Genomic DNA, 26,669 nt, shown 5'->3' on the forward strand with positions numbered 1-26,669 from the left:
AAATAAACGAATGCTTTTCTGCCTTTCTGCGTTTGCCAAGACATACAGTTGGGTCATGCTACCTGCATATTGAGTTTTCTCATTCCATTGGTTAGTAGGATCCCACAGACCACTCCCTCAGCCTCACTTGCTCCTTTCTTTTTAATAAATCTTATTCTGCGCTGCCGTCTCCCTTGACCATTTCTCTTACATTCTCTCTTCCTCTCTCCTTCCACCCTCCCTGTCCCTTTTGACCCTTTCTAGGTGTTGCCTACCAATCCAGAGGAAAGCTGGCAGGTTTACAGCTCTGCCCAGGACAGTGAAGGCCGGTGTATATGTACGGTGGTGGCGCCCCAGCAGACCATGTGCTCTCGTGATGCCAGGACAAAACAGCTGAGGCAGCTATTAGAAAAGGTAAGAATCACTGACTGGAAGGCAGGAAAGTTCCAGTGGAGTTAGTTCAAGAGCAGAGTCCTGGAGCTGTCCTCCCTGATTTGTTTCTAGAGTTTCTAGTTTTTCTGAAGGTGGCTTGAAGAGGCAAAGGTTTTCACCAGCTGTTTAGGGGGTGGGAGGGATGGGGGTCTTGAAGAGGAAGCGGGCAGTGTAATTAAATCAGGATCTTTGCCTTAGTTGGGTTGGGTAGCTATTAAAATGACCTGGGTAAAATAACAGAAGTATCAAATACCATGAAATTGTAATTTACAGTTTTCTTTTTCACAGTCTACAGGCCAAGGAGATCAAAAGAATCTCACTGAATACTTGTCTGGGTGATCGCTTTAGTCTTGTAAAGCCAGTCCACTGAAGAAACTCTGTTTTCTCTGAATGGTGTTGTTTAACTTAACTGGGGTCTTGGGCTTTATGTGACTACCCTCGCTGTCTGCATGCTGTGATGGTGAGAGCCTTGGCAAAGTATTTGTATTGAATGGGTGATTATAGCTTAGTCACCAGCAAATGCTGTAAATCATCAAACAAACAGAGCTCCATTGATAAAGACTTCAGACTTAGGAAACACCCCATTATTTAACGGGAACATTTTACCAAAATGAATCACTGAAATAAAATCTCTTGGAGAGTAGCGTAACAGATAGAGAAAGGGCTTTTCACAGTGTGCCAGTGTCTCCCAACAGCCTGGCCCTTATCATCTCATGGACTGGGTAGCCACGTTCCAAGGGGCAGGGGGTGACTATTTAGTAGCTGACTCGGAATAAAGGTAAATCTTTAAAATAATAGCTCCGGTGCTTTGGAATAGTACTGGTGGATTGAGTCATCTCTTCAGTTCTCTTCATTACCATGATGGTGTTCAATGGGTGGAGGACTCTGCCATATTAGACAGTCTATTTCAAGGAAGGGACAGATCCCTATTCCTTTCATTTGGTTCTGGATAGATTTTCCAGGACGAAGGCAAACCTCCTATTGTTCTTTAGCCAATGTTCAATTAGCCAAGATCAGCTAGGATTTCTACATAAGGATTTAGGCAGTCTTTAGAAATGGGTCGGGAATTCCAGTTTGGTACATCTCCACCATACCAGTACATCAGCAAGCCACACGAATTGACACCCCCCCACACCCCCCGACAAGAGGCCCAGGGCATAAAAGCAATTCAGCAGGGGTGAAATCAGGACTTTGAGAATGCAACCCGTGGGACTGCTGTAGCCCTTTGCCAAATTACTAATGCTCACCACTGGCCGATGCATTTTACTTACAGTTCTGGTAAGAGTGGGAAGGGCTGGGGACAGTTTTCCAGTCTTTTAGATGATACTGGAGCCTCTATTAAGTTAATATATAATACATAGGTATACAGTGCTCTAAGGGTGTAGAAGAATGCATTCACTTCCCAAAATCCTTGTTCTCTCTCCCAAGGGAGGCCAGTAGCCTGGGGGATTGGAGAAGCCCCACTCCCCAAAAGCCCCCGTTCTTGTATCAACTGTTCAATAAGCATTTGGCATCTGTTCTTTGGGAATAGGCAGAGAAGCCTCCCTGATATGAGCTTTAGCCAGTGGTTCATGTCTGAGATCCCCTGTTTGCCCTCCAGGAAAAGGCCACTCTTCCAAAGGCGTGACGTTGGTACTCAATCAATTTTTGGTCCCTAGTAGATATTATTAACTATCACTTGCCTTCCATGCAGGTGGTCCTTTTAAAGTCCCACTGACAGTAGGGAAATTCCAGGTCTTTGCGAATGTGTTTTGCTTCTTGAAGAGGGTCTTCCAGAGATTTGGAAGCCCAGACATAGCCATGTGACTACCTTGCGGAAATCACTGCCGCCCCTCAGGCTCATTTCCCATCAGAACATTGAGAATGTCGGGTGCTTGCCATCTGCCTGTTCAGATGGAGAATCCTGGGGGGAACCCCAGGTTAAACAGTGGAAGAGCTGCCTAAATGATGCGGGAGAAAGAAGCCAGGCTCGGAGGTCTGACACTTCTTTCAGTGGAATCAACTAATAGGCAAAGGCTGCCTTCCTTCTGATCTGTGGGCCTATCTGGAACTACTGCAGAGATTATACCTTCCTTGCCATTCTATCTTGTATAGATTTAGGAAATGCAGGGTGAGAGGCGGCCCAGACCTGGAGCTCTCACCTTGAAAATTAATTAAGGCTGCTGAGGCACCGTCTCTCACTCCAACCACGCCTGGGGCAAATGTTGAGTCCCTGCTTGGCCCGGTCCTGTTGTAAATCACCTGAACAATTTTCAGGGATTCTCTTATCATTCAGAAGGAGTTAACCTGCTGACATGGATCTTCCTCTTTAAGAGGCAGCAGTGTCACCCCCTGCCCCCCGCCCCCAGAAAGCAGAGGAGGCAGGATTGTCTAACGCCTGGAGTCCTGGCATCAGAAGACCTTATCTCTCTCTCCCACTACAACCCTAAACTGTTCTCTCCCTCAGTTCCCCAGCTGTGAAATATGCCCAGGTACAGATTAAGATGTCTATCTCATGGCGCAATGGTGAGGCCAAATATGAGACCATACAGGTGAGAGCTCTTTAAGGGAAAGAGGCTATTCATCCAAGGTGTAATGGTACCCATTCCTACTTGCCTTTGTTGTTAGCATAACATATGCAGTACACAGTTTCATTAGCAGAAAAGGCTAATAGCATTTTACCCAACTGAGCTACTTGGAATGAAAATGATTTTAAAGAGAGAAGTTCCATTTTCAGGTAAGAGTAAAATTCCATTTCTGCTCTATAAGCCTACTGATCGAAATACAAAGTAATGGGAAGGTTTGTCAAAGTTGCCAGAGGCCAGTCTGCTTCCATATTTTAATGGCATTAAAATCTAAGAATCGGGGCTGGCAGGCCCATGAACAAGATTGCATTATCTTCATAACAGATTGCACCCAAGTCACCATCTTTCTCACCTCAGAGAAAGTTGAGTCATTATTTCAAGAGGAGCATTTTCTTTTTCGCTAGATGTTGAGGTTCATGTTCTGATATGGGTCTTTCAACCTACATATAGCCACATGTAGCTCCTGGGGTGGCTTTTAGTCAAGAATTGGGAAGAGGATGTGAAACAAAGGGTAAATCCAAGGCAGACCATGTGACTGTGGTCCAGGACTTGAAGTGTATTGGTGCTGAAAAAAGAGCACAATGTTGAATCAGGCTCAGATTGAAAATAAACTTCCAATTGTTGGTTCACCTTTATGAAGGTGTCTTTCCATGATGAAATTGGATAGGGCTGCTGACAAGAGGCTGCATTCTCTGCTATAGCGATCCCAACCTCAATTCTCATTGCCTGAAAAACAATCACATACGCAAAAGCCCATTGTCTCAAAATAAATGTGGTGGAAAGATGGCTTGGCCCACTAAGGCAGTTTTTCTTTGAGGCTTTCTGAAATCCTGTTTAATATTAAAGTTACATCTTGGGGTTAGACTAGCTTTAAACCTGCTTGTAAGAAAAGAAAACAACAATTTTTCATTTGCTGGGGTGACTGATTCTTGACTTTATGTTCTGAAAGCTCATGTTTGTGGACTAGTCATCTACCTGTGATATTATGCCCAGTGATGGATTGTATATGGGAAATAAAAAAAAGTCCTGATGCATAAACAGTTAGAATCTCTCCCCTGGTACTCCATCCTGCACTTAAGCAATCAATTCCTTCCTTGGACTACTTATGCATGCATTAGAAAATATAGAGAATTCATACTTGAAAATTACCACTATCATTATTCTTCGTTAGATATTTATGTTTTCCAAACAGGATTTCGTCCCAGATTTTTTTTTAAAAAAAAGCTTTTGACTACAACAGACACCCCCAATCAAAGAGAAAATTAAGCCTCATTTTATCCTTGACTATCAGGCCTATTTGCATTCCTGATTATTGAGTTGTTTCCAGAGCAACGTAGAATAAATGTTTGCTAACCCAATTTGCAGTGTTTTGGGGTTCTTAGAGCACTCTCAGATATGATCATGCACATCCCAGCTATGCACTAACATCATTGGCTAGAATACAAAGGTCAGCACCTTACATCATGAGACAAACGATGCCGTTTTGCTTGGAGTGAAGTTCATTTCTCGAACCTTTTGCCTTTTTCACAGGTGCAAAACATGTCCCAGTCGATAGAAGTATTGGACAGGCGAACCCAGAGAGACTTACAATATGTAGAGAAGATGGAAAACCAGATGAAGGGGTTGGAGTCTAAATTCAAGCAGGTGGAAGAAAGTCACAAGCAACACCTGGCAAGGCAGTTCAAGGTATGTATGCACCTGTCTCTTTTCTCTTCCCCTCCCCCCCCATCTATTTTCTTCCCTCTCCTTATCCTCCCTCTCTTCCCATCCTGCCCATTCTCCCCTCTTTCTCTTTGCTTCTCCCATTCTTCCTCTCTCCTCTCTCTTTTTTTTTCCTCTATATTTCTCCTTCTCTTAACTATTCAGAAAACTGTGGCCCTTAGATCACATGCTAGGATATTTTCAGATTCAAGTCATCCCTCCTTAGAACCATGGGAAATTCCCTTTAGTGGAAAGACACCACCAGGAACCCCATGCTCTGAACATAGTAATCACTTAGTAAATGCTATCAATTTACTGATTGATTTTAATTAGTTAAAAAGATACCAAAATCATGACAATTTGGCAATATCATTACTGGGTTAAACTAATGGTTCATCCATCTTGGGATTCTGGGTCAACCAGTGGCAACAGGTTGCTTGGAGGAATTATGGGATGGCTGCCTTCCTTGCCACATATCCTGATTTTTTTAAAAAAAATTATTCGTTAAGCGCTTACTATGTACCAGGCATATACTTAGCCTGGGGGAGATACAAGTTAATCAGGTTGGACACAGGCCATGTCCCACGTGGGGGGTCACAGAATTAATCCCCATTTTACAGATGAGGTAACTGAGGCACAGAGGGGTTAAGTGACTCGTCCAAGATCACACTACAGGTAAGTGGCAGAGTCAGTGTTAGAACCCAGGTCTTTCTGACTCCGAGGATGCCATCTGATATACTAACATTTCCCTCTACATCCCCAAATTTCTCTCTGGTAACATATTATCGACCCTTCATCTCTTGAATGAGTAATCAAAATAACTGGGTTTATGTGGTCAAGGAGCAGAGTAACTGGGCATGGGTTAGAGGAAGGGAAGCAGTATTCTCTATAGTCCTTCTGCAGCTTCTCAAGGAAATCCCTTTGAGACACAGGAAAAAATGGTGACACAGATGGAATCAGAAGGATTTACTTGGGCTGATTAGGGAGGCTCACTTGGGTGGGGATGGGGTTGGATCATGTTTCCTATACATTCTCACGTACACTTGACCTGGTTTGCTATAACTTCCCCTCCAAGCCCTGATAAATGCTACCACACAAGGGAATTTAAGCTTCATCTTTCCGTGTCTACCAACTCTGTTATAATGTACTCTCCCAAGTGCATAGTACAGTGCTCTGCCCACAAGCACTCGATAAATACGTTTGATTGGGTCTGACTCAGTATAACCCTGGGAGATGTAGGGCTAAGTTGCACCAAAACAGGGTTGTTTTTTTAATATACAGCACCTATTTTATAGAGCTGAATCAGTGACCAAAATGAGGACTACTTTAAAAGCCTAAACCGATTTTAAAGGGAAAATCTCCAGAGGTGTCTCTGCTAAAATGAAAGAGCTAGTTCTTTCCAAGTGACACCTTCTATTTCCAATCTCTCCCACTCCTTTTTTCCCTCCTTTCTCTCCTCCTCCTCTTCTTCCTCTTTCCCTCTCCTTCTGGCTCTCCCTTACCTTTATTTCTCTCTCCTTCTCCCTTTCTTTTCTCCCTCGTTACTAATACTGTCATTTTTTCTCTTTGCATTTTTCTTTATGAATTGACTGATTAAAGAAAATATTTTTAAAAAGCTGTGCATTAAATAGCTTGAAATGACAAACTAATTAAGATATAAACCTTGGACTCTAAATCTATATTATAAACAAAATAATGTTGGACCCGATCCTGCTAAGGAGAAGTGAGGAAGCTGTTTACTCTTTAGAGAAGAATGAGCTCTTGTATGCCATTTTACTGTCCTGAGAAGAGGCTTCATTAAATGGACTCCCTTGGACAGAAAGAGTCTGTGCCCAAACACCCAAAACGGTGGTCTCACTTCTCCGGACTGGATCCAGTCCATTAAAATGCTTGATTAAAGGACAGGGATGTGCCTCTTGACCGTAAACATACTGTAATGAGTATTTGGAAGCGTCTTCCACCTACAGATCTGCTAGCTCTATCTTTAACCTCATCTTTGATTTTAAACATAGCTAAACGATTTTGACCACTTTGACGTTGGCATACCTGGGGGAAGAAAAAAAATCACTGAATTTTTTTGCATGCATAAATAGCTTTAAAGAACTTGAGCGTACATTGCGGAGAGGAAATTCTAAATAACTGTTAAAACATTTTATTTCTGCTAACTCCAGCAATAAAATGGGAGTGGGTTCTTTTATTACATTACGGATATTTGTCTATTAATGGCTATCTGTGTAAGGCAGTGTAGCAAGCTAGTTCCTCAACGGTATTTCGTTTTCTTGCTTACAGGGCTAACTTAAAAGAGAGTTTTTTCAATGCTGCAGTGACTGAAGAAGCAGTTCACTCCCATGTAACCATGAAAGAGGGCCACAGAGCTTTGGGCACCATGCATTTTTTTTTTTATTATTATTTTCAAAATTAGCACCATATCACTAAGGAACCTTGAATACAACTGAGATCTTCCTTTGCATGCGAATGTAGATGCATTTCATGAATAGTTTGAACCCTTGTCAATGCATTTTTTTTGAAAAAAGAAAAAAAAAAACCTTTGTGTATGTGATCTAAAGCATGTAACCCTAAGATGTTGCATTCTAACTGACTAAATAAAGGCCTTTCCCAAATATTTTGGTGTTCTGCAGACTGTTTAATATGTTCTTTCTAAGTCATCATTTGGACCCAACAAAAATAAATAAATATGGGGATATGCACATTTGCACTCACCTAGGGAGAAGCCAGGACAAGCAAGGCAGGGTGTTACAAATTTTTGCACGCATGGCACTGAACCAAGCTTATTTTAACCTTACAGGCAATAAAAACGAAAATGGATGAACTTAGGCCTTTGATACCAGTGTTGGAAGAGTACAAAGCCGATGCAAAATTGGTATTGCAGTTTAAGGAGGAGGTCCAGAATCTGACGTCAGTGCTAAACGAACTGCAAGAGGAGATTGGCGCCTATGACTACGACGAGCTTCAGAGCAGAGTGTCCAATCTTGAAGAAAGGCTCCGTGCATGCATGCAAAAATTAGGTAGGCTCAGAACCCTGTGGTGGGACTGGCTCCCTACCGATCCCTCCCAGTGTGTGGCCCAGCTCTAGGTAGCGGTGCGCAAGTGGCTAGCTTCCCCCCGGGGTCTTCACCAAGTGATGGCTTCCCAGCCTGGACTCGTTCCCCACCGATGAGCATTTCCCAAGTCAGTGTCACTGGAGGATGGAATGCCTTATCTGTCACCCGTTGCAGTTCTTTTTGAGAATAGAGTTAACTCTCTATTATAATCCTCCACATAATAAGAGGATTATCCATGGTAGTTGGTTGTTTTTTATAACTCTTACTGCTATGGGCCTGGCACAAACTGAGGCACCTGGAATTCATGAGAGGGACGCCTTTCCAAGTTCCCTTAACCCGAGGCTGTCTTTCCCCATGGCCAGTGTGGTTCCTCTCACTGCCTAAATGGGGAAGAAACTGACCACCACTGTTTGAATGATTTGTATTTTCTGCACACGCTGTTTCCCTCCATTCATGCATATGGCCAATGTTTAACTGTAATTTAGAAAGTCCAAGGCCCACAATCGCTATTTTCTTGTGCATCCCTGGAAGGAAAGAATTAGAGCGGGTAGTTCACCACAGTATATTTTCACAATGACACTTATCCGTGCCTCAAAAGTGTGAAGCTCACACAACAATGGGAAAGCTGACACTAGCCTCTTTATTTCACTTCAAGGGACGTTTTTACTTTTTCTCCCTGAAAAGAAAAGTGGATGTAAAAACAGAACAGAACAGGTGACCCATCAAGTGAGAGAGAGAGAAGCTCTCACAATATTAACTGAGGGTATGGGAGAGGCTATCGACTGACTCCCCTTCCCTATTTTCAAAGTGGTAGCTTAGTTTTTTTATTGAATTACTATTTTTCCCCTTCCTGACTTAATTTCTACTTACAGTATTGACTCCTCTGTTATGTGATTTAAGAAATCTAAACACATCGACTTCTCTCACCATCTTTTTAAGACACGTTTGAAACCCCAATTACACATTCAGGAAGACTTAATAAAGATTAGATATACTCTAATTGTTAGCTGTTCTTTGACATGCAGAGAAGTTCATTTTTATACCCCATAGGCTTGGGAGTGTATTTCTCCTGCATTTATATTTAAATCTCATTTTAATGCCTTTTCCTCCTGGATATTTCAGTATGATATTTGCTCCCCTTCCAAAACGGCCTTCAACTCAAAATGCCCATGAAGAATACATATTTTCAAAAACGTTTTTCAGAGGCTGTTTACTAGGTGTCCATGGGAGAGAATAGGCTGGGTGAAAAAACTTTATATACGAACATTTTTTTTTTATGAGGAATGTGTTTCTAAGGCTTTATTTTAAAATAATGGTACCTACAGTTTCCTAACAGAGAAGAGCTAGAACTGCTAAGTTCACTGAGTTCAAACATTAATTGATGAGGCATGATGTTATTTTGTCTAAGTAATATTACTTAACCTGTACAATTCAGATATATCTAATCCATTTCACTTTGGCTACACATGGATTCCAGCCAAAGGGCCCAGAATATGGCTTTTTAAAATGTTAAGTGTGGCATAACAGTTAAGGACATGCTCAAAAATATCTCCTGAGGAAGATCAGTTTTTAGCTTTTACAAGGTGTGTTTCACCCTAGGGAATTTATTCAGAGTAATTTGAATGTATCTATTTCCTGGCCCATGACAGAGACTGGTTTCCCAAAAATTGCTGAACAGGCATCTTTGTATTTCTCAAAAGAAAGAACAGAAACCAAAATCTGCATTTCTCTTTGGTCCAGCCAGCTATCTCGTACTACTTTTTTGCCAGCAAACTGAGCAGATTTAAAAAAAACCCAAAAAACAAAGCCAAATCACCCCAAAATAAATTGACCAAAGTAAATGGCGAAAGGAGCCCCAGAAGGTTAGGCCTTGGGGAGCTTTCAAAGTTGGAGGTAGAAATCCCAGCCGTGATGATGTATGCCTGTTCCATCTGTGTGAATGTCCATTTTTAGAGGCTCTGGCAAATTTAAGTCAGGGTGCTCAGGCTCCCATGTGGTCAGCCCTCTGCTGCTGGGTGAGTCTGGAGAGGGAAAGGAGAGAGGTAGAGGAGGCTAGGGGGTGTGGATGGGGAGTGGTCTCTTGAGCTTGATGCTTCTGCATCAACTGCTCTTGGTTCCTGCAGAGGTAACAGCCCAAGAAGCAGTGTTGCTTAGGGGAAAGAGAACGGACCTGGGAGTCAGGATCCCTGAGTTCTAATCCCAGCTGTGCCACTTGTCTGCTGTGTGACCCTGGATTTAACTTTCAGTGCCTCAGTTTCCTCATCTGTAACATGAGGATTAAGACTGTGAGCCCCATGTGGGACAGGGAATTTGTCTAACCCAATTATCTTATATCTTCCCCAGCTTTGAGTACAGTCTTTGACACTTAATAATATTAACTGTGTTATTTGTTAACGTATTGTATTTGGCATGTTGTTACTAAGTGTCAAAAATTGCAAAAGCACTGGGGTCAGTCAGTGTAAGATAATCAGGTCCCAGATGAGGCTCACAGTCTATGTAGGAGGGAGCACAGGTATTGAATCCCCATTTTGTAGAAGAGGGAACTGAGGCACAGGGAAGGGAGGTGACTTGCCCAAAGTCACACAGCGGGCAAGTGGTGGAGCTGGGATTAGAACCCAGGTCCTCTGACTCCCAGCCCTGTGCTCTTTCTGCTAGGCCACGCTGCTTCCAACTACCACAGTTACTGTTATTTTATTATTAGCCCAAGGCTAAATTGGTTTTAGAATCCTATTTGGCCTCATGGAAATCACTGCTGAGGTTTAATATAAAATGGAAACATGGGTCGAAGCCACACGCTGTGCAAGCAAGCGCCTAAGAGAGTTGGCAACGACGGAGCGGTTAGGAGAAGCATAGGCTTTCCCAAACACATCCAACCAGCGTCTAGTCTCGTAGCCCTTGGCCTTTGTTTTAAGTCATTCCCACTGAAGTCAGAGAGGCATACCTGCCCCTTTGAGGGTGGAGAGAAGCGGAATGAAAGGAAAGGGGTGTGAGAGCGAGTCAGCACACTCACTGCTGAGAGAGAGGCTGCCTCCGCCTGGAAGAGAGCCATCGTAGATGCTGTGGGAAGAGTGCTGGACGTCAGCCAAATGTAGCGTCTTGAACTAGAATTTGGCCAGAGGCATGTCCTTTGGTATAATAATCTCTAGACACAATATAAGGCAGCTCCTGTTGCTCTCCCCTATTAACCTATCTCTGTGTAGTTTATAGAAGCCAACAATTTAGGGCCTGAACATCAATAATGACAGAGAGTAATGGCACTGTAGGGCCCAGTGCCCCAAGGTAGAGACTCTGTCCCATTTTTTCATAGCATAATCATCAGGCACATAAAGAACCACTGACCATTATTGACACTCACAATCCAAGTGAATGTTAAACAAAAGCCTATTAAATTATCTAGCTTTGTTCAATCTGGTTTTCTTTAGTTTCAAATAATCCAAAGTTTCAAATAGTGCAAAGTTTCAGAGTAGTAAAATCCATGTTTCTAGAGCAGGGGTTGAGGGGGGACTCAACAACACTTTTTATCATGGTCCACTCAGGATTATAGTTTCATGAATAGCCACGAAAACGGTTAACTAGCTCGCCAAGCTTTTTTCCAGGCAACATGCCCTTCTTCATTTCCCCTACTCCATGTCCCCCGCACCCACCCACTAGAGGAGATTCATTAGTAGTAGGAAAAGAAATCTGCATTCTCTGATGTCCCCAGTGTACCCAGGTTAGGAGCTTTAGCTGCTAAGGCTTCAGCATTAAAGCAAATAAAGGGGCTTTTTCCTTTAATTAAACATCTGGACAAGGGCAGTTAGCAAGGTCTGCTGGCTTAATACTGCTGAAACTGTGTAGCTCACATAGTCCTGCCAAATTCCTGTTGGATTAAATGGGTAGGGATCAGCTAATAGATAAGACCTCCCTTTCCAGGTGCAACATAACACACACGCACGCACACACATATATACCATTTGCTATTCCATTTCCATTTAAAAAGGTCACTGCTTTTAAAAGCTGTTAATTTTTCCCCATTGAGCCTAACTCCAAATTAGGGAAGTTGAAAGATGATCATTTGGATGATGTCTTGGCACTTGAGATCAACTTTAATCTCTCTGGTATTTCCCAGCACCATATTTTTCCTTCTCTGCTCTGACAAGGAATAGTGGGACATGATTAAGATTGTTTTATGGCAAAAAGAAATAGTGAAGTACGGAATTCAAAACAATCCAAGCCCAGTCCCTCTAACTCAGAGGCTGAGCTCTGGTTGATATCTTATAACAGCTTTCCACTTCCACAGGAGGACAGACTGAGGGATGTCAGGGTACATCAGTTGCTTTTTAATGAGGTGTCCAGTAGGCTGGAGGATGGATCACTATCTCTTCTCCACAGATCCCAAAGTGGTAGAACTGGCTGGGATCTTAGAAAGGGAGAAGGGGAAGATTAATTAATTAATTAATTCATTCAATAGTATTTATTGAGCACTTACTAAGTGCAGAGCACTGTACTAAGCGCTTGGAATGTACAATTTGGCAACAGATAGAGACAATCCCTGCCCATTGATGGGTTTACAGTCTAATCGGGGGAGACGCAGATTAGAAGAGGGAGGGGAACACCAGCCTCAAGGCAAATGGAGGGACCTTTCCGTTTTACCAAATGTCTTAACCCAAACCTCGGGTACCAATTCTGGAATCCTCTTGTTTTTCAAGTGGCTAGAGAAAGTAAAATCAATCAACTCCCCAAATTAAACTGTAGCCTCACCTCTGGATCAATCACTGATCTGGAGAACCATTTCTGATGCTTTCTCCAGCTCAGCCATTTTTGACTGAGTTTGGGCAATGTCCATCCCTATCTTCCCCCACTTCCCAGGGTACTGGAGCACCCAGTGGGGAAGCTGCTCTAGGGGCTGTGGAGGCAGAGGTGGAAGCTGAAGCTAGAGGGACAGAAACAATACCATTACTTGATCCTCAGCCAAGATTTTGGCTCATTTGTGGCTCCCAAGAAAGTCAACGCCAGTTCTCTTTGATCAGTGTGGTGATCTATGGCGGATCAAAAGTGGGGAATGAAATATCTTCTAGCCCAGGTATGGGGACCCTTTCTGAACCCTAAAGCTGGATTCCCCACCTAAAGGCCAGTTCATCACTCTGTTGCCTAACAGAGTGGTTTTTGTGCTTGCTTGATGAGGGGTAAGAAGGCCTATCCACTAGTCCTTCTGGAACCTTGACTTTTAACCGGCAGAGGTCATTTCCTTTTCTCTGCCATAGTAGCGACTGGGAGTCAAGATGGAAGATATTTCAACTCCTGTGGCTTCTCCAACAACCCTGGCAGGCAGAATAGGAGCAGTAACTAGTCATTCTAAGGCTAAGGTGAAAGGAGAAGAGTGCAGGAGTAATAGCATTTATTAAGTGCATACTGTGTGCAGAGCACTGTAGTACTGGGAAAGAATACACGGGCGAAAATTAGATACAGTCCCTGGTCCCCGAGACACAGTCCCTCCCAGTTGTCGTGTTTCCTCAGGTACAGTCACGGGTTCCTTTGCCCATTTTACACAACTGAAACTTCGTAGACAACTCAGACCCAAAAATCTTGCTCCAAGGCCCTAAATCACTAGATCATTAGAGCTATCTTTAACTCCTCGGGACTTTGAGAACATCAGATTGCATTTGGCCCTCCCCTGGGGCCTAAAATGAGCTGACATAGCTCATCTGGAAGAACACTGGCCCCCAGGCATAGTTTACATTTTCCCACTGTGCTCACTGAAGCCTCAGGCTCAGTGTAAACAAATATGTTTATATATATGTCTGGAAGCTGCAGTTCATTGTGGGATTTTCTTGTTACCCTCTGGGGCAGAACCCCATAGTCATGCTGAGACCATCCTTTTCCAGATTCTTAATACGTAAGCTAGGACACTTGTGGAATAGTCCAGCAGACAAAGGAAGGGCCTGTCTGAACCAAGGGAATGAAAACAGACATACGATTGTTGAATTCACTCCCAAATGAGTTTAAAACCAACAGTGAACACCAGACTTGAACAAGGGGTTTTTCTGACCTGTAAAGACCCTGAGAAATGAACCTGCAGTTAAGGGTGTAGGGAGGGGTAGCCTAGTTACTTCCCAGTGCACCTGTTTGCTCTCACTGGTCCTTTGGTCAATGGCTCTGATACAGCTACTTTCCTCCAGGGAAATACAAAGAAGTCTGAATGACAGCAGGGAGCGTTTCAAAGGGCAGGCTTGGGAAAGTAAGTTGCAATGACCTTTCCCAACCAGTGTAGTACATTTTTAATTTTTTCTGATCCTTCCCGTGTATGTGGCATCTTGTTCTCTTCAGCGGAATGGGGGCGGAGTGAGGACAGATTAAGTTGTGTGGGTGGAAGGGAGAGGGTCAGCATATACAAAAGGGTCCAAGGGACATCTTTCTTTCTGAAGTGGTTGTTCTGAGCTTTGTGTTCTTTTCTCTCAGTTTTCTCCATCCACCCCTGCTTTGGGACAGTGGTTCTTTCAGGAGGAGTGGCTCTGTGGAGGCTGGGAGGGCCTGAGTCTGAAAAAGAGGACAGCATAAACCTCTGTGACCCCTTTTAACAGTAATAATAATTGTGGTATTTGTTAAGTGCTTACTATGTGTTAAGCACTGTACTAAACTCTGGAGGAGATACAAGATAATCCATTCTCAGTGGGACTCACAGTCCAAGTAGGAGGGAGAACAGGCATTGAATGCCTAATTTGTAGCTGAGGGAACTGAGGCATAGGGAAGTGAAGTGATATGCCCAAGGTCACAGAGCAGACAAATGTCAGAGTTGGGATTAGAACCCAGGTCCTCTGACTCCCAGGCTCATACTCTGTCCATTAGGCCATTGCTGCTTTTGAAGTTTGATGTGGTGAGCTTTCTATGTCCTAATATCGAGCAGAGGTAGATTTTCCTATTAATAATAATAATGGTGGTATTTGTTAAGTGCTTACTATGTGCAAAGCACTGTTCTAAGCTCTGGGAGGGATACAAGGTGATCAGGTTGTCCCACGTGGGGCTCACGGTCTTAATCCCCATTTTCCTGATGAGGTAACTGAGGCACAGAGAAGTGAAGTGATTTACCCAAAGTCACACAGCTGATAAGTGGCGGAGCTGGGATTAGAACCCATGACCTCTGACTCCCAAGCCCCTGTTCTTTCCAGTGAGCCATGCTGCTTCTATCTGAGCAGGACACTGAGCAGATCTTTATGGGTTGAGTTCTCAAAAGAATGGGGTCAGGCTGATTTGCTTCCATGCCCATCTCAAACTCAACCTGAATCTTGAATTGGTGTGAGAGAAATGGGAAACTCTTTTATCCAGTACTGGCATGCAATCAAGGGGCAGAGTTTTCACCATGGATAGTAAATCAGTGAGATCATGCTTCACTCAGTTCTAGGAAAACTCTCTCCTAGGGCAGAAAAATTAATCTGGGCTTGAGAACGGGCTCCTGTCTTGAGGTTTCCCATATCCTTAGTTGAGTTCTGGGCACCCACGTAAACAAGTTGTTCTTCTATTCCCAGCCTGGAAAACAAATGTCCAAGAGACAGAAGGGAGGAAGGTGGACTTGTGAGTTTGAACAAAATGGAACTGATTTGATGTAAATTTGAGTTGAGCGGTCACATCTCATATGATCTGATAATATTGACTGGTGGATAAAGTTCAGAACTGGAGGGGTGAGAGACCTGGGTTCTAAACCCTGACTTTTCCAGAAATATGCTGTTTGCCCTTAGGCAAGCCACTTAGCCTCTCTGTGCTTCAGGGTTCTTTTGGGTTTTGTTTTTTTTTGGAAAAGTGGGAGAATCATTCCTGTCCCTGCCAACCCCAGAGAGATGTTGGGAGCACAGACGAGGAGGTAGTGAATTTGAAAGTATGTGGGGGGAAATTAGAAACACTTTAGAAATTCAAGGAATTATTTTTAAAACTGTTCTTGGTTATGCTCCCAAGCAGACTCTCTTCCAGTTTCAGGAGAGATAAAATAGAAGTAATGTCATATTGTGCAACTTAAATGATAAGGCATCTAGTGAGAATAAAAACAAAGATGAAGACAGCTATTGCGGCTGAGTGTATGTTGTAAGCCCCATCCCACATGCTAGCTTTCAATGCTTGTGCTAAAGCGGATTTTGGTGGCAATTTTATTGACTAAACTGCAGAACCATCTATTTCATCAACAGTTGGCTGGATGCTTCTGGCTCTTTTCTGAACTTTGCACATGAATGTGTACTTGGGCTTATGTGGAGGCATTTCAGCAGTCCCGGGCCAACTTAAAACTGGCTAGTCAGAATTGAACTGAGAGGCACACCCAGCTGGAGAAGGAATCTAGCACGAGAAGTATCCCTTTAGCAAAGATATCCCGACACAAAGAGCTTCTCCTTACCTCTACCCTTCTGTGCCCAATTTATCTCAGAGTGTCCAGAGAACAGCAAAGCTTCTAGAGGAACGAGCCATTAGACGAAACCTCTTCGGGCTAGTCTATCCTTGCGTTAGTGGAGATGTGTGAGAGATGTAGTGACTGACTAGAATTTCCTCACAGAACAACTAATAAAATGTTTGCAAAGAAATGCTTAGTTTCCAAATTAGTGGATCATATCTTACAATGCTAGTATACTCTCCCAATTGCTTAGAACAGTGCTCTGCATACAGTAAGCACTCAATAACTAATTATAATAATGGGTTTTGTTGGGTGTTTACTATGTGTCAAGCACTGTACTTAGTTCTGGGGTAGATAAAGACTATCAAGTCGGTCACAGTCTGTGTCCCACATGGGCACGTAGTCCTTATCCCCATGTTACAGATGAGATAACTGCATGGGCACGTAGTCCTTATCCCCATGTTACAGATGAGATAACTGAGGACCAGGGAAGATAAGTGATTTGCCCAAGGCCACACAACAGACAAATGGGGGATCCAGGATTAGAACCTAGGTCCTTTGACGCCCAGGCGATTTCCATTAAGCCAAGTTGCTTCCCTTACCATTGTTTGATTGATTGATAGATAGTGCTCCGGGTCTTGAGTTTGAGGACATAGAAGCTCACTTGACCATATCCTTCCTGAGTCTTGTGGAAGGGTGGGTTTGACTCCTCGTCCTAAACCAGGACAGTGAGAGAGGCCGGAAGAGACACACCAGGACTTCAGAGTTTGGTGTGGGACCTCTTCCCACTCTCTGCACGCAAGGAAGCATCCTTGGTTATCAGACAGGGTATAAAGCCAGAGCACACCCTGGATGATATTTGAATCCATGCAGATGTTGAAAGAGCAGCAAGGTGCTTGTAAACATGCTAGGTGACCCCTGAGTATTTCTGAGAGACAAAAAATAATTGCACCAAACTGATTCAGATTTGCTCATCTGAAGCCTGAGTTGTGCCAATCTGGGGCTTTCCATTCCTGCTCCTATCTAACTAGAAGGGATCAGCTAGGACTCAGAAGATTAGTTGCCCCAGAGAAGCAGATATGAAGCAATGTCTGCTGCTGAGTAGCAGGTTGCTGGGGAATAAGGTTTCTCTGGGCCCTGGAAAAAGGGATATGATAAGACCATCTAAATTGTAATTCTTGTGGGCAGGGAATGTGTCTACCAACTCTATTATATTGTATTCTCCCAAGTACTTATTACAGTGCCCTGCACACAGTAAGAGCTCAAAATCATTGATTGACCGAGAAGAACAAGGGGGTGACCCCGTGTGACAATCACCCTGGATCAGAATGGAAGTACCCTGCCTTCCTACCTCCTTGAGTCCAACTCCCAGACCGTGGGTGGTATTAGAGAAATCGCTCCATTACTGATTAGACTTGGGTTGCTGGGAACATTACATTCTCCTCACTGTCCCATAACCATTTCAACATATTACTCACATACATTGCACTATTTTGCAGCTTGTGGCAAATTGACAGGAATAAGTGACCCGGTTACGATAAAAACTTCAGGATCGAGGTTCGGCTCCTGGATGACAGACCCCCTGGCGTCGGAAGGCGATAACCGGGTAAGTGTCTTGACTTGATATTTCAGAATCTCAGGAACTAAGGCAAATAGATACTGAGGCCCTTTCTCCTGAAAGGTACACTGATTTCAAGAATGATATCTCTGTTCTCTCATTTTTGGTATTTCCATCCCACTATCACGTTGTGGTGTTTGTCTTCTAAGCCAACTTCTTCACAGGAGCTTTGGAAAGTTGAGGGATTGCAGAACTGTTGGGTTGGGGGTGGATCTTCATTATGGCAAAATTTCCCTTTTTGGACCCCAAAAAGGGGTTGACGCATAGAAAGCATTTAGCAAATACCATCATAACAACAGAACAGATTTTTGGGGACAGTTCATCTTTGCTGCCAATTTGATGTACTAATATTAAATTATCAATGTATTACCAAGAACTGCTGCCCAAAAATAATTTGGGAGATGGTAAGGATTTCAGTGAAGCCTTGACAACAGAATTATCTGGTGATGAGAGGCTGAAGAACCTGAAATATGGTTATCGATAGAATCTCCTTCTCTGAGTTTTTAAGGGATGATATTTGGTTGATCTAAGGGCAGGGTGACCCCATCAAAGGATGAGAATCTGCATGTCCAATGGAAAGAGGATGGGTCTGGGAGTCTGGAGACTTGAGTTTAATTAGTTTATTTTTTTAAATTATGGTATTTGTTAAGCCCTTACTCTGTGTCAAGCACTGTTCTAATTGCTGGGGAAGATATGAGTTAAGTCAGGCAGAGTCCCTGGCCCCCATGGGGCTCACAGGTTAAACAAGAAGGAGAACAGATTTTGAATCTCCATTTTACCATTTGTTTATTTTGTGGTATTTGTTGAAAGCTTTCTGTGTATCCAGCAGTGTCCTAGGTAGATCTAAGTTTATTAGGTTGGACACAGCCCTTGTCCCACATGGGGCTGTAAGCAGGAGGGAGTAGGATTTAATCTCCCTTTAGAGTTGAGGAGACTGAGGAACAGAGAAGTTAAGTGACTTGCCCAAGGTCACGTTCAAGCAAGTGTTAGAGCCCGAATTGGAACCCAGATCCACTGACTCTCAGGCCTGTGATTTCTTCTCTAGGCCACACTACTTTTTTTTTGGTATTTGTTAAGCGCTTACTATGTGCAGAGCACTGTTCTAAGCACTGGGGTAGATATAGGGTAATCAGGTTGTCCCATGTGAAGCTCGCAGTCTTAATCCCCATTTTACAGATGACGTAACTGAGACACAGAGAAGTTAAGTGACTTGCCCACAGTCACACAACTGACAAGTGGCAGAGCCGGGATTCAAACCCATGACCTCTGACTCCCAAGCCCGGGCTCTTTCCACTGAGCCATGCTACTTCCCACCCTCTTGTGCCAGCTCTCCCAGTGTCCTGCTGTGTGACCTCAGGAAAGTCACTTAACCTCTGTACCTCAAATCCCTTATCTGGAAAGTGAGGATATGTGCTTCTCCCTACCTCACAAAGATACTGTAGGAATAAAATGGGATCAAGTATGGGACAGCACTTTGGAAAAAAATAGACCTGTTCTAGAAATTCAAAGTACTTTTTGAGGTACAATTACTTAATCTGCAGTTGAGTGAGGGGAGGAGGGAGGGACTCTGGAAGAGTCTCTTTAGCACAGTGCACATTGTTTGCTCTCTGGTCGGAAAAGGTCTCTTTCTAGTTGCAGATCTGACTCTCAAAGTCATTGCTTTCCCCACCCCGTGAACTCCTCACTCTCCTACCAATCCTCTTTGCCCTTTATTCCTCTCTCCTCTCCCTAGCCCCGGCTTTAGATAGGGATCCTGGGCTCAGAACAGAGTCCAGCTGGTGTCCTCTACTGTTTCTTTCCGGTGAAATGGGAGTAAGGGTTATGTCGGGTCCCAGGAGTAAAGTGGCATCCACTTCACTAGTTGACATTTCCCAAAGGTTCTTTGAGTTAACTGGAAAGATTGAAAAATGAGTAGAGCAAGAAGCATTTTGTCAACTGCTTTAGAGGCAGGAGTCAGCCTAGACCCCAGAGAGAGGGGTGTAAAATTAACGAAGGAGCCATAGTCAGAGCCTGAATGAACACTACATTTCCCCAGTCACATCCAGGAGGTTCCCTTGCCCACCCTGCCATCTTAGACACGAGTTCAGATTCTGTCTCATCCAGGTGGGCCACACCCCAGGGCCTCTCCATCGCTGTTTAACAGAAAAAAAACTCAGACAGCCACAATGATGTTACTGCCTCATTTGTATTCCATGGGGGGAGTATCTTGTTGCCTTTGAATCCCACCCTAGAAGAGGGATAGAAGAAGCAGGAGAAACAAATTCCTCCATTCTCCTTGTGTGTTTGGGTAGTCTTTGGCAAATGGCAGACTGAACGATGATTGACCTAGGATAGATGATATTATGACTCTATTCTCCGACTCCACCAGGTTATAACCAGGGGCAGGGATGGAGGGGGAGGGAGGGAATTTGGTAATATCATTTCATTGTTTTTTCCCTAACCCCTTCCTGTTCCCCATTCTGTCATCGCCTTCTTGATGATAAGTTGAAGTGCCACTTGGATGGTGTTGATCTCTAGAAGTCACACACAGTCATTATTATCTAAATATAATTGTCCTTCATTTTCAAAGGTGATGCTACTAACAGTGAAATTCATTCACTAATGGTGAAATTCTTCTATGAGTGCAAGTAATAATAATAATAATGGTATTTGTTAAGCTCTTACTATGTGCTAAACACTATTCTAAGGGCTGGGAAAGTTACAAGGTAGTTGGGTCGCACGTAGTCCCTATCCCACCTGGGGCTCGCAGTCCTAATCTTCATTTTAGAGATAAGGTAACTGAGGCGTAGAGATGTGAAGTGACTCACATAAGGTCACACAAGAGACATGTGGCAGAGCCGGGATTAGAACCCACATCCTCTGACTCCCAAGGCCATGCTCATTACACTAGGCACAGTCCCAGCTACTTTGCTCCCACAAAAGGCTGTTCCTTGTTGTGCTGAGGTGGTTAATGTTTGCAGTGCCTGATGCTGTTTTCTTTTTAGTCTCCTGTTCCTCTTTTCCTCAGAGACCTATTACTTTCTTGATAGCAGTGCACCATGCTCGTCTCTCCTCAGTATCCGACTCTAAGTTTTCAGCTGGGATAAAGCATTGACAGAATCTTGGTTTTGCTGTGTCTTTGAAACATCTCCACTGTTATTCTTGCTTTCTGTTTCCCAGTTTCAGCTGTCCAAACACCAGTGGTTTGAGTCTCAGCTGTCACTCATTCTCCTCACATGTCCCAGCCAGTTTAGCTGTGTTAAACTGGGCGTAGGTTCATTGCTATATTATAATCCAAAGCCACAAAGAAGGCCTTGCTTGGATGACCTGGAGCTTTCTATGCAGGTGAAAAATTTTCCTTTGTTATCTGAAATGTCTCCTATTCCTAAAGCTGTCACTGGCTACAGCGTAGGCAGAGGTTCAAACAAATACAGTGCGCCAGATGACTAAAAATTCTTACCCATCCTTCCTTTCTCCAAGAGGTACTTTCTACCCAGCACAAAGAGAAGCAACTTGGCCTAGTGGAAATATTATGGGCCTGGGAGTCAGAGGACTTGGGTTCTAATCCATGCTCTACCATATATCTTGGCCTGGTCACTTGTCTTCTCTGGGCAACATTTACCTCATCTGTAAAGTGGAAATTAAATCCTATTCCCCCCTACTTAGTGCACCCCTTGTTGGACACAATTTATGTCCAACCTGATGATCTTGTATCTACTCCAGTGCTTAGAAGAGTGCTTGGCACATAATAAGCACTTAACAAGTACCATAATTATTACTATTACAAATATTTATACACCATGAGCAAGTGAGTATATGGCTGATGATGATGATGATGATGATGTTGGTATTTGTTAAGCGCTTACTATGTGCAGAGCACTGTTCTAAGCGCTGGGGTAGATACAGGGTAATCAGTTGTCCCACATGGGGCTCACAGTCTTAATCCCCATTTTACAGATGAGGGAACTGAGGCACAGAGAAGTTAAGTGACTTGCCCACAGTCACACAGCTGACAAGTGGCAGAGCTGGGATTAGAACCCATGACCTCTGACTCCCAAGCTCGGGCTCTTTCCACTGAGCCACGTGCCCAAGTGGGTTAGTTGCTGAATCTTTTCATGAACTCTTAAAGGATAGTTGACATTCTCCTACCTTATAATATCCATATTTCTCATTCTGCTTCTTTTAGCTGTCAATTCTTGGCATTCTTAAAAGTTTTCAACGTTTATGGTACTATAAAGATTAGTATCACAACTCTGAAGTATTACATTTGGCTTTGTTTTATAAAATCCCAGGACAAGGATATCTCTAATGATCCAATCATTTACAAAGAGAACTTCCCTGTGGTTCTTATGAGTAAATATAAATCTTTACCCCGTGGATGCCACACAATTACATGGCACTGGCATCATAATCAATCAAGCAATGGTAATTATTGAACACTTACTATATGCAGAGCTCTGTACTAAGCGCTTGGGAGAGTACAATGCAACAAATTTAGCAAACTCATTCTCTGCCCACAATGAGCTTACAATCTAGAGTGGAAAAGTTTCAAACAGAAAGGCAGTGTCCAAATTGAATTATTCCTTTTTTTTATGGTATTTGTTAAGTGGTTGCTAAGTGCTAGGCACTGGACTAAGTGCTGGGGTAGACGAGTGGCGGAGCTGGGATTAGAACCCAGGTCCTCCTGGCTCCCAAGCCCATGCTCTATCCACTAGGCCATGCTGCTTCTCATATTCTGATTATTCTGGTTTTCATTAAGTACTTACTCATTACCCAGCACTACACTAAATACTGGGGTAGAGAGAAGATATTCAGATCAGACACCATCTTTTCCCAGCAAGGGGTACAAAACATGATGTAGTGGATCGAGCATGGGCCTGGGAGTCAAGAGGTCATGGGTCCTAATCCTGGCTTCAACATTTGTCCGCTGTGTGACCTTGGGCAAGTCACTTCACTTCTATGGGTCTCAGCTCCTTCATCTGTAAAATGAGGATTAAGCCTGTAAGCCCCGTGCGGGACAGGAATCATGTTCCAGCTCAACTTGCATTTGCTTCTATCCCCCCAGTGCTTAGAACAGTGCTAGGTGCATAGTAAGTGCTTAACAAATACCACAATTATAATTATTACTTTTAATAAGAAGAAGAAGAAGAAGAAGTATGTCCTATCATATTCCACCCTCTCTCAGCTAATCACTTATCTAGCATCATCAAGGCCTGATGCCACTCTCATTTCTTTGAGCTCTGTCATCGTTTAAACTGTGAGCCCATTTTTAGGCAGGGATTGTCTCTATCTGTTGCTGAACTGTTCATTCCAACGGCTTAGTACAGTGCTCTGCACATAGCGCTCAATAAATACTATTGAATGAATGAATGAGTAACCAGTCAGTTTTTGAGATACAATCTTGGATGATTCCTTTGATAGTGTGGTGGCTAATTTCCTTCTCATGGGACACACTGTTCAAACCATTCCCTTAACCCATCTCTAGAAGAGAGAAGGCTTATCAACTATGAAAAGAGGCTCAAATCCCACACTGGGTTGAACTGAATGCTAATAAGTGAGCAGGCGTCCGATGAGTGGTAATAAGGTAATTTCAAACTGAGACATTATCTCTTGTCTGAGGCATTTACGGATTCATCAGTAATATGCATTAGGAAAGCAACATGGTCTAGTGGAAAGAGCATAGGCCTGAAAATCAGAGGACCTGGGATCTAATCCTAGCTCTGTCACCTTCCTGCTGTGTGACTGGGCAAGTCACTTCACTTTCTCTGTTCCTCAATTTTCTCATCTGTAAAGAGGGGATTCAATAGCTGTTCTCGCTCCTAATTAGTCTGGAGGCTGATGAGGGACAAGAGCTGTGTCCAATCTCATTATCTTGCGTCTACACCAGAGCTTAGTATGGTGCTTGACACCTCTTAACAAATACCACTATTATTATCCATTACCGAAAATGTGCCTGAGAAGGTTAAATAATTCAAATTTTAGTCTCTCTTGTTTCTATTATTATGTTTGTCTCCCCTATTAAAGTCTAAACTTCTTGTGGGCAGGGATCTCTACTTTCCAAATGGCTAATTCAATGCACCACACAGTAAATGTTACTGTTCCTCCTCTCCTCCTGCCCCTTGTTTTCCTCCCCTTTTTTCCTTCTCCTGCTACAACAGCAATAATTATAACAACTATTACTGGTACGACTGCTACTGTACTAAAAATATGAAAGCTCTACATTTATTACCAGCCGTGCACACCTGGACAACATTATGCGTATTCCTCGAAACAACAGAAGCTTTCTTAAATTCGGGAAAATAAAGAAAACAAATTTTACAGATTGATGGATGAGTTGGATAATTACAATATCCATCTTTAAGTGGACATTTTGATAATGTTCCAGGAAACAAACATGCTTGCAATTGGAATATCTAATGGGAAGCAACGTGGTCTAGTGAGAAGAGCATGGGCTGGGAGTCAGAGGACCTGGGTTCTAATCCCAGCCCAGTCACTTGTCTGCTGAGTGACCTTGGGCAGGTCACTTAACTTCTCTGTGCCTCAATTACTTCATCTGTAAAATGGGGATTAAATCCTCCTGCCTCCAATTTAGATTTTGAGCCCCATATGGGACAGGTACTGTATCCAATCTGATTATCTTGGATGTACCCCAGTACTTAGAACAGTGTTTGACATACAGTAAGCACTTAACAAGTACCATTTTAAAAAACCAATTTACTAGATAAAGAATTCTGGCCTAATGGCTGTAGTCAAATTTGGGGAAACAGGAAATTTTCTGGGCCACATAAGAACAAGTTTGTAACTGGTAGGGGTGTTATGAAAAAAGCCACTCCCTGCAAATTCATAGCATACTACATTTAATTTGGACAGCACTGTTATTTCTCCAAAAGTTTCATTTATTCAAAATGACTTCATTTTATTCTCACACCATCACTGTGAGGTAGAAAGAGGTATGTCTCCTGACCAAGACTCTTACGATGCTGCCTTCTACCTTTTTTCATCAAATGATGGTAGGGGGCTGTGCATAGTCACTGTTAATTTTCTCCCAGTGATCTCATATAAAGGCCATTGACAAAGTCAACAGACTCTCTTCATCCACTTGCAGAAAGTTCCACTGACTTGGATTAGTAGACCTTTTTTCCCTCTATTTTGTATTTTTTTCTGATTTGGACCATCTTATTTTTATCACCAAGATATAGAAGACCAGGAATTTGCTGAAAACCTATCTAGTTTCATGGCATACTTCTTCAGGCATTTAGCCAGTGCTTTGTAGGAGGTGAGAAAGTCCATCCTCCCAAAGAACAGGGAAGGAGAAGTTTGGGGAATGAGAACGAACTGATGATTTAATAAGAACAATCATCATCATGGTATTTGTTATGCATTTACTATGTGTCAGGCACTGTACTAAGTGCTGGGGTATATACAAGCAAATGGGGTTGGACACAGTCCCTGTCCCACATGGGTCTCAGAGTTTTCACCCCCATTTTACAGATGAGGTAACTGAGACACAGAGAATGATTTCCCCAAGGTCACACACCACACAAGTGGCAAGCCAGGACTAGAATCCAGATCCTTATGACTCCCATGACCATGGTCTATTCACTAGGCCATGCCTTGCCTTTTCTGCAGAGGATAGAGGACACAAGCAGTTTGGCTTTCACCAGTGGAGAAAGGCTAAGCTTGACATAATTGGCTTACCTTCTGTTTTGCTGTTACCAGAAAAAGTTTGAAACTTCAAGATTGGGAATCCCAAAGTCTTTGCTAATCTGATGGGCTACCTCAGCCATTTTTATTCTTATGTGACCCTTTGGAGTCAGCCTTCATCAGTGGCTTCTTCAAGCATGCCACTGAATCCCTCCCTTTAGCCTCACACACCTTTTGGTCATTTGCACCACCAGGAGTGAGAGATGATCCACGGATCACTGCAAAGTTTTATTTAGTTCATTCCCCACCTTCCTCAATAAGGGAGATAAAATTAAGACAATCTATCCATCAGTGGTATTTGTTGAGCACTTACTGTGTGCAGAGCACTGTCCTCAACTCTTGGGAGAGCACAGTATATCAGAGTTGATGATGATGGTATTAATTAAGTGCTTACTGTGTGTCAAGTACTGTTCTAAAAGCTGGGGTAGATACAAGGTTATCAGTCTGGACACAGTCTCAATCCCCATTTTACAGATGAGGTAACTGAGGAACAGAGAAGTGAAGTGACCTGTCCAAGGTCACTCAGCAGACAAGTGGAAGAGCTGGGATTAGAACCCAGGTCCTTTTGACTCCCAGGCCCATGCCCTTTCCACTAGGCTATGCTGTCTACAGAATTAGTAGAGAAGTTCACTGCCAACAGCGAGCTTATTGTCTGAGGTAGTGGCAACCGAGCTCTCCCCTCAAACCTCTTGACTCCCGTTGGAAGACCTGACCCCCAGGGGTTTATGCACAATGGAAGGGAATCTAATGACAGCTCAACATTTGGGATTGCCTCCCAACAAATTCTGACTTTACCAGAATATTCAGCTTTTTGTGAAGGTCTTTGGGAATTCCTCTCAAACAACCCCACCTTCCCTAAATAGGACTCTCCCTAATCTTGACCAGAGATCATTTTCTTGGAAAAAGTTCCACTTCTGTCCCCTCTGACCCTTAGCAATCCCATCAAAACCCCCTCCCAGTCTACTCAGTGGAGAGGACGACTAAGCATCTTGTTTCTTTCTTTCTTCCCCTTTCTGGGGTTTACTAGACGATATCGTTTAAGCCCTTCAGAGTAACACATGTGGGAATTCTAGGATTTGTCTTGAAATGGCCTCCTTGTAAAACTGTCTTCGTCCCCGAGAGAGCTCTCCAATCCCTAGACTCCCTCTTGTCCCGGGCCATCATATTCCATTGAGAATCCCTTCCCAGCCAAGCCTCTGCTGATGCACAAATCCAAGCCCTTTGCTTTGAAATCAACTACCTCAAATTTCTGTCCCTTCATCAATCTTATACCACCAACC

The 26,669-nt window shown here is 43.3% G+C and overlaps 1 protein-coding gene across 2 annotated transcripts in view; it reads left to right on the forward strand.

The window, feature by feature from the left end:
* Positions 1–26,669, forward strand: part of OLFM1 (olfactomedin 1) — a 58,964-nt gene that overhangs the window by 24,910 nt on the left and 7,385 nt on the right. For both annotated transcript variants that reach the window (XM_001506549.5, XM_029063270.1), the window contains exons 2-5: positions 244–393; positions 4,506–4,661; positions 7,483–7,702; positions 17,588–17,694. In XM_001506549.5, the coding sequence (XP_001506599.1) occupies positions 244–393; positions 4,506–4,661; positions 7,483–7,702; positions 17,588–17,694 (633 nt within the window). The remainder of the gene's footprint in view (positions 1–243; positions 394–4,505; positions 4,662–7,482; positions 7,703–17,587; positions 17,695–26,669) is intronic.

This window comes from Ornithorhynchus anatinus, chromosome 4 (assembly GCF_004115215.2).
Source record: "Ornithorhynchus anatinus isolate Pmale09 chromosome 4, mOrnAna1.pri.v4, whole genome shotgun sequence".
Taxonomy (NCBI): domain Eukaryota; kingdom Metazoa; phylum Chordata; class Mammalia; order Monotremata; family Ornithorhynchidae; genus Ornithorhynchus; species Ornithorhynchus anatinus.